This window comes from Mandrillus leucophaeus, unplaced genomic scaffold, assembly GCF_000951045.1.
Source record: "Mandrillus leucophaeus isolate KB7577 unplaced genomic scaffold, Mleu.le_1.0 Scaffold419, whole genome shotgun sequence".
Classification (NCBI taxonomy): Eukaryota; Metazoa; Chordata; class Mammalia; order Primates; family Cercopithecidae; genus Mandrillus; species Mandrillus leucophaeus.
The window spans coordinates 409,912-420,101 of record NW_012104465.1 but is presented as its reverse complement, the minus strand read 5'-3'; the positions used below and the strand labels follow the sequence as shown (position 1 = coordinate 420,101).

The window sequence follows — 10,190 nt, the reverse complement described above, 5'->3', positions numbered from 1 at the left end:
TCCTCTTGCCTCAGCCTCCCATGTAGCTAGGACCACAGGCATGCACCACCACACCTGGCTAATGTTTTGATTTTTTGTAGAGACAGAGTCTCACTTTGTTGTCCAGACTCATCTTGAACTCCTGGGCTCAAGAGATCCTCCCACCTTGACCTCCCAAAGTGCTGGCATTACAGATGTGAGCTACCGCACTCAGCTAATTATTGTATTGCTTTAAGATTCAGGTCTGCTTTAAACTTTTCTTTTGTCACTTCCTTCACTGCCAGGCTGTCGGCTACTATTTCTTTTCTTTTCTTTTTTTTTTTTTTTGACATTTATAGAAAGTTGGTTTTAATTTTTTTTTATTATTATACTTTAAATTCTAGGCTACATGTGCATAACGTGCAGGTTTGTTACATATGTATACTTGTGCCATGTTGGTGTGATGCACCCATCAACTCGTCAGCACCCAAATTGCTTGCTGCTAGTGGACCCCTTTGTTTCTTCGCACCATGTCCCTCCTATTTTCTATTCATTATGGAATCCGAAAGCCAGGTTACTTCTTTTGTATAGAAGGCAAAAGCCTTGGGCGTTATAGCACAAGGGCTTTGAGATCGTTATTTCAGCTATTTGAGCACTTCCCAGTTTCTTCTAGATTGGCGGTTTGGGTTTACATAGCTGAGGTTCATATGAAACAATCTAGACACAAAATCACTCCTCTTGATCAGCCTGGGCAAACTGAATTCTCTGGTCCTCAGTTTCTTTATCTGGAAATGGGTACCAATACCCAGACTTCCAGAGTGGCCATGAGGTTTAAAAGTGATAAACTATACACAAAGAGCCAGCCCCTTGCCCGGCACACACTCAGAGAAGGAAACTATAATTAGTGTCGAGTTAAAACCTTCTGCGCTCAGCCTGGGAATGGCTTAGTCCCCTGGTAGCTGTATTCTCCTGGGCTCTCTGAGGAGCTGTTCTGTCCACCTAACACCATGAGGGTGGCCTGGCAGCAAATCCTGCTTCCAAGGCATCTTGTTATTATTGGGCCTCAAATAGAAGTTAATAAATAGACCAACACAGTAAGCACTTGAAGAACAAGTCCAAGAATATCTCAGAAAAATCGCAACTTCAACATGTACTTGGATGAAGCCATAACAACAAACAGGGGAACGCTGGCCTGCAGACCAGATATTCTGACTTAGAAAAAAAGAAGAAGGATGCCGTGAAGCTTAACGATCCTGCCGTGTGATTAGGCAGGAACTTTACAAGAACATATGCAGAGGCGGTAATTAGGCCCGTGGCTTTGGAAGAGAAACAGCGGAGATCATCAAATCCCAGAGTGAAGCCAAGCATCCGTTCAGGAGCTGGAGCTGGGGTGGGCTACACAGGTTCTTGAGCGGAGAAGCCAAAAGAATTGAGTTTTATCACACGTGGGCACCAACACAGCGAGGGGTACCTTTGGATTCTGTTGCATAAGCAATAGAATTTAGCATAACAACAGGCACAGAGGATTAGGATTCCCTCATGGGAGAATGTTCTTTAAAAATGTTAAGCCCACATTTACCTGTTCACACTCCCTCCCAGATGTGTTTGTATGATGCTTTTGTGTTCAGAAAGCACCACAGCCATTCTCTCACTATAATAAAGGTGTGCTGGGAGAGGGAGTGCAGGTCTGGTTATTTCTGATTTTCAGGCGGGAAAATGGAGCAAATGACTGGTCCACATTACCCACCTGGGGAGGAACTAAATAAACTGGCTTTAATGAGTTAGCCTGGCTAGATCTCCCAAGTCAATGAACTTATGACATCGTTTTTGTTGCTGTTGTTTTGGGGTGGGTGGGGGGCAGTGGTCCTATGGGGATTTGGCTACAGTCAATATTGTTGGAAGTAATAATCTTTAGAATATCTTTGCAGTCCAGGGTTACAACACTGGTACCCACTGCAATAGAGTCTGACTTGCAATACAACTATTATTTGATCCTCAATCATCGCCCTCCAATGGAAAAGAAATGTCCCTCTTCCCTTATGATCTGGGTCATCCTCTTGGCTCCTCTCCCCATACCCGCCACTCCCCAAGGCAGAGCGACCCCCTCCCCACCCTTGTTCTTGCCTCCAGCAGCGTGACTGTGATCATGAACCAGGGTGGGGGGCAGCAGGTGTAGCTGTCATAGTACCACTTGCGGTCAATTTCCCGGGGCAGGGTCTCATAGGCCACGTGGCGGATGAGTCGTTGAGACAGGCTCAGCCCCTTCTCCTCCAGCAGAGCCTTGCTGCTTAGCCTGCGGTTGCCCTGCAGGATGGCTTGGCGGAAGCTGTTGGAACGCTTGTTGCTCATCTGTGCAGGAAATGGAATTGGGAGAGGGTCAGAGCTGGGGCCCAGCGGAGCCCCCCACCCACTTCCCAGCCAGCATGTTCCTTGCACCAGGCCTGATCCCGCATTTCCCTTTCTCCTATAATAGTTAATAAGAAGCAACATTCACCAAGGTCTTGTTAGGTGTTGGGGTTATTCTCAGCCCTTCATGTCTTTTGGCTCATTTGATGATCACCAGTCTTCCCATTAGATAAGGACTATTAACATCCCCATCCTACTGGATTAGGAAACTGAGACACAGAGAGCTTTAGGAATCCATCAAGTTCACACCCAGTAAGCCTCCAGAGCCTGTATTTGTGTTCACTATACCTTCCGTCATCCACTCATTCATCATCCGTCCATCACAATTTACTGAGCAACTCCTAAGTGTCAGGCTTATTACCAGGCACAGGGAGGGATACGGTGGTGCTCAGGACAGATTAGTAACCAGCAATCACAGTTCAGATGGCTGCTGTGGGAGCACACAAGAGGGAGCCCAATCCATTCCTAAGGGAGGTCAGAGGTCAATCAAAAGATGAGCAGGAGGTAGCACCCTCAGACACACTAGCTTGGGAAGAGGCAGGCAGCCCTTGGTTTGCAGAGAGGCTCCCAGAGCCAACACCCAAGCTGTGCCTGGGGAAGGTCACCACTCCCGAGGGCCTTCACAAGACCTGCAATGCCTAGCAAGCCCAAGGACTGGCTGCAGAGCTCCACCTGGAGACCCGCTCTATCCTCAGCGGCCTGAAGCTTCCCTGACACATACTGGGTAGAGCTCTGGCAGCCTCACCCAGTGGTCAGCCTGACTCCGAGACCAGAGGTGGCCTTGCTGACTCCTGGCCTCCCGAGGCCTCCATTACCTCCCACCTGCCTTCCATGGCCAGGTGAGAAATCCTAGAGGTATGGCTCTCCCAACCCCACACCTCAGCTGTCCCCATGTTTACTGGTGTGGGGATTATCAATGTATTCCTGGGACTCTGGGCCCAGCAGCAGACATCAGGCTAAACCCGAAGGCAGGAGCCCAGTGGGCTGGTGAGGTGAACCAGGCCAGACCATAGCACAGGGGTTGTAGGCCTTGTCGGAGGGCAGGTGGCTGGGGAGGATCTAGGTTCAGACCACGCCAGGCGGTGTGGACTTCCATCTGTAGGGTCCCCCTACCTCACATTCCTGAGCTCTGCTGTGTCTCACAGTTAAAATCTAGCTTAAAGTTTGCCCCCTCCAGCAGGTTGTCCCAGATGAACCTTTCCTAACCATTCTCTGTCCCCATCCTCTCCATGCATACAAAGCTTAGATCTAGTTCTTCTCAATGGCCCAGAAGCTCTGTAAATGTAGGCCAGGGTTAGGGTCCTCGTGCACACTGTGAGTCCAAGACAGGATCGTGTTGTCAGATTATTTTGTGGCCACTCTTACCTGTCTCTCTCCCAGTCCCTGAGGATGCACCTGCACAGGGGCATATGCACAGCACGCACACACACACACACACACACACACTCTCTCACACACACACACACTCTCTCTCACACACACACACGGCCCAGGGGCCCTGAAGACCCATGGTGAGAGCTGGCTTAGCAGGATTACACACTCACCATCCACCTGTGTCCCTCACGTGCCCAGTGCTGTGCTGGGCACAGTTGTGACCATGGGTTCGGGCCTCATGGAGCTTACAAGGGGAGACAGAAGTGTAAAAACAGCAAAAGAGGGTGCCATCATAGTTATTTGGCGCCCCGTATTATTTTGACATTACAAATACGGGTACTGAAGCTTGGAGAGGGTGAGTAGTTTCCCCAGGTACTCATACTTAATAAACCACAGAGTCAGGACTCAAATCCACATCTGCCTGACTCCACAGTCCACGCTAGCCCATACGGACCTGTTGTGCCAATTAGATAAAGGAGCCTCTTCTTCTGGATGGGTGCACCCATGCCAAGCCTTGGGGAGCAAAGTCCAGGCCAGATTTCAGTCTCCATCATCTCTCAGCTAGGCACCCTTGTACAGTATACAACCTGCACACTCACACATGACTACCCAGGCTGCTCGGCTGTAATGCAGTGTGGCGGTCTGTACTACGAGAGAGGCCTGGGCAAGGCACTGTGGGGGCTCTGAAAAAGGTTGACTCACTCTGCCTGGATTGGGCAGGTAAAGGCTCACAAAGGATGCAGAGGAGTTTACCCGGTGGAAGAACATTAAGAGACATCAAAAACATTCAAATACTTTTATTTGATCCTTGCAGCAACCCTAAAGAGGGGATCCTTTGGCTTCATTTTACAAATGGGAAAAGCCAGGCTCAGAGGCTCTTTCCCAGTGAGTGGCAAAGGCAGAGCTAGACCAGGACCTGGGTTTGCCAGACTCCAGGTCCTCAGCTCTCTGCTCTACTCAGAGCTTCCCCTCTGGTGAGTCCCTTCTTTGTCTGCTCTCCAGGGCAGCCCTGCTCATACGGATCCAGTGCAGAATTTGAACAGAGAAATCCCAGAAATCCCAGCAGTAACAAGTAACTGGCTGTCCTGAGCTGACACAGAGGCTCCATTGACCCCTGGCTGGAGAGAAGCCACTCCTGGCCCCGCGTGCCCGACTCTGCCCTATGACCAAGCAGGGTACCTTGCAACAAACACACAGGTGCTAGGGCTGGGGCTGTGGATGAGCCTGGGCAGGCTCAAACCTTTGGCCTGGTCTTTGGTTGCACTGCCGGGTTCCAAGTCACAGGACTCACCCCCACTGCCTATCCTGTGAATCCTGACTGCCCCCTCCCCTGCTCAGCTCAGCTCTGTCCCTTGCCCTCCACAAGGTCTGCTATCTGGGTCCACTCTGAACAGCAGTCGATTCCTCCACTCCTAAATGCCCCACAGCAGCTCCCTGCAATCACGCCAACCCTTGGACCAAGGCCGGCCCTCAGCCAAGAGGTTGCTGAAACATCTCCTCTTCCTGGGCATCCACATCAGAGCACTCATGTGGCACAACGACAGGCTCCAGTGGTGGTAGCTCCTCCATCACTGGTGCCTTTGAATTCTAGGAGCCTGGGGCGCTTCACACAAGTTATTTCACTCTCGCTCCCTCCATGGGTGACACGAAGAGAGGTGACCAGCTCCATCTCACCAGTAGGGAAACCCAGCAAAAACTGTGGGTCTTATTTTCGACCTGCTTGTTCATGCCACTTTTTTACTGATGTCACCTGCATCCCATGGTGGGTAAAATACTGCCTGCTTAACCCCGCTGAACCCCAGTCCACAGCAGCCCCTGAAACAGCACAGCATTAACCCTCAGTGAGGGGAAGTCTCTGCTCTGAGATACGCGCCGCTGGGCAGGATTCATGGGCCTCTCTTCTCCAGCCTCTTTGGCAGCCCAGGGCATCTGCTGAGCAGATCTGCTGAGCTCTGGCTCTACCACGTGCTGCACTGACGCTCCCACTCCCCAGCCCCTTCTCCTGCCACTAATACCCTACCTACTCCCAGTCCTTCATTTTGGTGGAACTGACCCCACTCGCAGCTCCAGGGGTGGGGCTGTGATTGGTTTAACTCAATCTACCCATCCTACTGACCCAATCTAGGCCAATGAGAGGGAGAATATACCAGGCCTTGTGCAAGAGCTACCCCAAGAAGGATCTCTCTCTCTCTCCTCTCTCTCCCCTCCCCTCCTCTTCTCTCTTTCTCTGTCTCTCTCTCTCTCCTCCGCTCCCTCCCTCCCTCCTTTTCTCCCTCCCTCCCTCCCCTCTTCTGCAAGGTGCAGCCTGAGGATATGAGGGCTGGAACAGCTGCTGCCACAATGGGGGGGTCTGAAATTGCCTTGAGGATGGGCTGACAAGGCAGAGGGCAGAGCCTAGAGACAGAGAGAAGATGAGTCCTTGGTGGCACACTTTCACCTGCAGAAGCCTGGACTTTCTCAATGCTGCAGGCCAGCAGATCCTTTGAATTGCCTAAATCCTTTAAATGTGTGGAAGCCACAACCCTCAAACAGGTCCCTCCCAGCACCCAGGGCCCCAAAGCACTCACTAGGCTGATAAAATCATGGTAGCAGATCTGCCCATCCGCGTGGCTGTCGGCAAGGGCCAGGAGTACCTCCCTTTTGTGAGGGTCCAGCTTGGAGCTGTGGCTCTCCAGAAGACTCCGGAACTTGCCTGTGCTGATATAGCCTGTGTTCCCAGGGTCAAACTGAGGGAAAAGCAGACAGCAGCGGGGTCAGCAGGGCACCACCTCCTCTTCACACTGATGTGGGTGCCCCGATCTCCACTACTATTCACTGGCTTTAGTCCCCAGCCCCTGGCAAAGAGTCTCAGTCAGTGTCTAGGAGGTTTCCAAGGACCTCCCGGGGAAATATCTAAATAGGAATGACAATCACTTAAAGTCCTAGAGGACCTGCAGACCTTCAGGATCACCCAATCCAGCCATCTCATGTGGATAAGGAAACTGAGGCTCAAAGAGGTTAAACCGCCTCCTCTCACCATGGAGAGGGAAGCACAAATGAAAAGGCAATGGGTGCAGGAAGATGAGAAACTTCTGGGGCCTGGAACAGGGGAGAGGACAGCAGGAGAAGGACGTTTCAGCTGTGACTGGCAAAGGGAAAGGGGACTGGGCCAGAGGGACTCCAGGGGGGATGCCAGAGGGCCCTGGGGAGCAAGAAGCACCGCCTTGCAAGTCCTTCCGCCCCTGGCCACCCTCCCACAGCCCCTTCCACACACCCAGGCAGGGAGGATTGGCGGGGCTCCCCAGAGACACTCTGCTCTGTGGTTTTTGTTTTAGGGGGTGTTTGTGCGCACACATGAGTGTGCATCTGTGTGTTTTACACCATGCTCTTTCATCGTTTGCAGCTTTGCACATGAATCTGCCTGAGATTCCCTTTCTTCCTTCGTCTCCCTGGAAGACTCCGACTCACCCTTCCTGACTACTCAGATGTGCCCTTCTCTTGGAAGGCTCCCCTCAGGCATGGCCTCTTCTTACTGTGCCCTCCGCTCTGTCCAGACCTCTGGGCCTCCAGCCCACACCAGTGTCTGTCTGCTTTTGCCTCCTCCTTGGACTGCGCACCTCGCAGATGGGTATCACAACTTATCCCCAAGGCTTAGCACAGAGCCTGGCATTATCAGCACTCAATCAAGATTTGTTGGATGAATAAATAGTGGGTGTTCAGATGACCAGACAGGCACTGATTTTCCATGAAAAGCCTCATCGGTTCAGTTAGAAAAGGCAGGATCAGGCCGGGCGCGGTGGCTCACACCTGTAATCCCAGCACCTTGGGAGGCCGAGGCGGGCGGATCACGAGGTCAGGAGATTGAGACCATCCTGGCTAACACGGTGAAATCCCATCTCTACTAAAAATACAAAAAATTAGCTGGGCGTGGTGGCAGGTGCCTGTAGCCCCAGCTACTTGGGAGGCTGAGGCAGGAGAGTGGCATGAACCCGGGAGGCGGAGCTTGTAGTGAGCTGAGATCCGGCCACTGCACTCCAGCCTGGGCGACAGAGCAAGACTCCATCTCAAAAAAAAAAAAAAAAAGAAGAAGAAGAAGAAAAGACAGGATCTTAGTCACCTCTCCCAGAGAAGACCTTATCATTTCTGTCCCTTCCCTCACAGAACCCACCCAATGCCCATGGCAACACTTTTGACACCAAGCATCTCCTGGGTGCCAGTTTTCCTGTTCACAAGGTGCATCCTGGAGATGCAGCTGTGAGTTGTTTAAAAGGCAAACAGACATTGAGGGTGTATGTGTGTGCATGACGAGGGAGTCCGGAATACCAAACCCACGTTTTCGCGTTTTCTAGATGGTCAATGAAGGCTATTTCAGGAAAGTGGATTCCACGTGTAGCACTTCTGAGACGATCAAAGAGCAACAGTCTGGAATCCCAGTCATGGGCTATTTCAATTCTCCACCGAATTCAACAAGAAAGGACATCTCCAATGACGTCTACTGTTGTTTTGTTTTAGACAGGATCTCGCTTTGTCACCCAGGCTGGGGTGAAGTGGTGCCATCCTAGCTCACCGAAGCCTCAACCTCCTGGGCTCAAGCAATCCTCCCACCTCAGCCTCTCAAGTAGCTGGGACCACAGTTGTGTGCCACCACAACCAGCTAATATTTAAATTTTTTGTAGTGATGGGCTCTTACTATGTTGCTCAGGCTGGTCTCGAACTCCTGGGCTTAAGCGATTCTCCTGCCTCAGCCTCCCAAAGTACTGGGATTACAGGCATGAGCTACCACGCCTGGTCCTGAGGCATATTTTAAAATCTGTATCTCCCACCTTCAAGCCAAAATGCCAGGTTTCACGAATGACATCTGTTTGGTTCACAACACCAAGTATTTCAGGAAACTCACCTACTCATTGCTTAGTAAAGATCTTGAAGAATAAAAACACCTAATATTTGCTGACTTTTCATGGAGCCAAGTACTGTTCTAAGCACCTTATGCATACAATGTCTTTGACCCCTACACAACCTTATGTAGCAGATCCTATCCATGTCCCCGTATTACAGATGAGGAAATAGAGGCACAGAAAAGTTATCACGGAGACATGAAGTGATTTGCCCAGCAAGCGGCAGAGCCTGGATTCCACCTCCAGCCAGCCAAGCACGATTCCTCTAAGCCATGGCCAGGTGCCTCTGACCTCCAGCTCCAGAGACTGCTCTGATGCCCAGGAACAAAATTTAAGTACCAAAGAGGTGAGTGCGGGGCCCAGGAGAGGAAGGGGCTCCAGGAGGCTCACAGCCCTACAGCAGGCAGAGATATTCTTTTTTGTTTTGTTTTGTTTTGTTTTTTGAGATGGAGTCTTGCTTTGTCACCCAGACTGGAATGCAGTGGCACAATCTCGGCTCACTGCAACCTCCGCCTTCCAGGTTCAAGCAATTCTCTGCCTCAGCCTCCTGAGTAGCTGGGACTATAGGCACCCGCCACCACGCCCGGCTAATTTTTGTATTTTTAGTAGAGACGCGGTTTCACCATCTTGGCCAGGCTAGTCTTGAACTCCTGACCTCGTGATCCACCCACCTCAGCCTCCCAGTGTGCTGGGATTACAGGCGTGAGCCACCGCGCCCAGCCCCATAGACAGAGATTTTTAAATCAGGAAACAGCCCCAGACAGCAACAGCTCCAACCTCCTTCGTTGCTCAGCTAAGAAAATGGAGCCTGGAGAGGGAATGTGGCAACCGCAGCCAGGGAGGGTCTGTTTCCTTGGTGCCTGGGACCCCTCCCAGCTCTACAAGCCACCTGTGCCAATCCCTGCTCCATCACAGGGTTTCACTAGCCTGGCCCTCCTGTGCTGGGTGGGCAGATGGGGGGGTTGCGGGCTGAGAAGGAGCAGGTGGAGTCCTGGGAAGCCCCCCAGTGGGGGGTGCAAGGGGGCCACTGGTCTTCAGCACAGCTTGTGCAGTCTCTCCTGCCTCGGCCTGGGGGAGGGAGCCCAGCGGCTTTGCGTGCCCTGGGAGCAGGCACCAATCCCCTTCTAGGGGCTGCCTCCCAGGCTGGGGAGGGCCGTGGGGTGGGGGTGCGGTGGGGGTGCTGGGATCAGGCTCCAGACAAAGAACCACCTGCTCTCTCCCTCAACCTCCCCCTCCAGGGCTCCCTGCTGTTGTCCTAGTGACATGGCTGCCCTGTGGCTCCTCAAGCCCCCACCGCCAACCAGGGCCTGCCTGCCCTGCCCCGAGCATAGTAACAGGCTCCAGACAGCAGAGAACAAGCTGGAATCAGGCCGAGCCTCGGTTCTCTGCCAAAACTCTACCTTTCATGGCAGGGCCAGACAGGCCAGACAATGGGGGGGTCACCGCTACCCTAATAATGAGGCCTTGGGGATGCCCAGAAGACAGCTGGGGGAGGGGGAGGGAGAGGCAGCAATGGGGCCGGCTGCCTGGGCTCTGTGAATGCACAGGACACCTTTCGACCCCCACCCCCAGCCCCAG

General features: G+C 52.4%; 1 protein-coding gene across 3 annotated transcripts in view; it reads right to left on the bottom strand.

Moving 5' to 3' along the window:
- RHBDL3 (rhomboid, veinlet-like 3 (Drosophila)) overlaps window positions 1-10,190 on the bottom strand; it is a 72,902-nt gene that overhangs the window by 40,001 nt on the left and 22,711 nt on the right. Inside the window, exons 2-3 of one of the 3 annotated variants that reach the window (XM_011992849.1) lie at window positions 6,306-6,464; window positions 2,083-2,307 (exon numbers count right to left, since the gene is read on the bottom strand). In XM_011992849.1, the coding sequence (XP_011848239.1) occupies window positions 2,083-2,307 (225 nt within the window). In that variant the 5' untranslated portion in view covers window positions 6,306-6,464. Of the gene's footprint in view, window positions 1-2,082; window positions 2,308-2,725; window positions 2,851-6,305; window positions 6,992-10,190 lie in introns of those variants that run through there. The other 2 variants (XM_011992850.1, XM_011992851.1) reach the window with 2 other exon arrangements.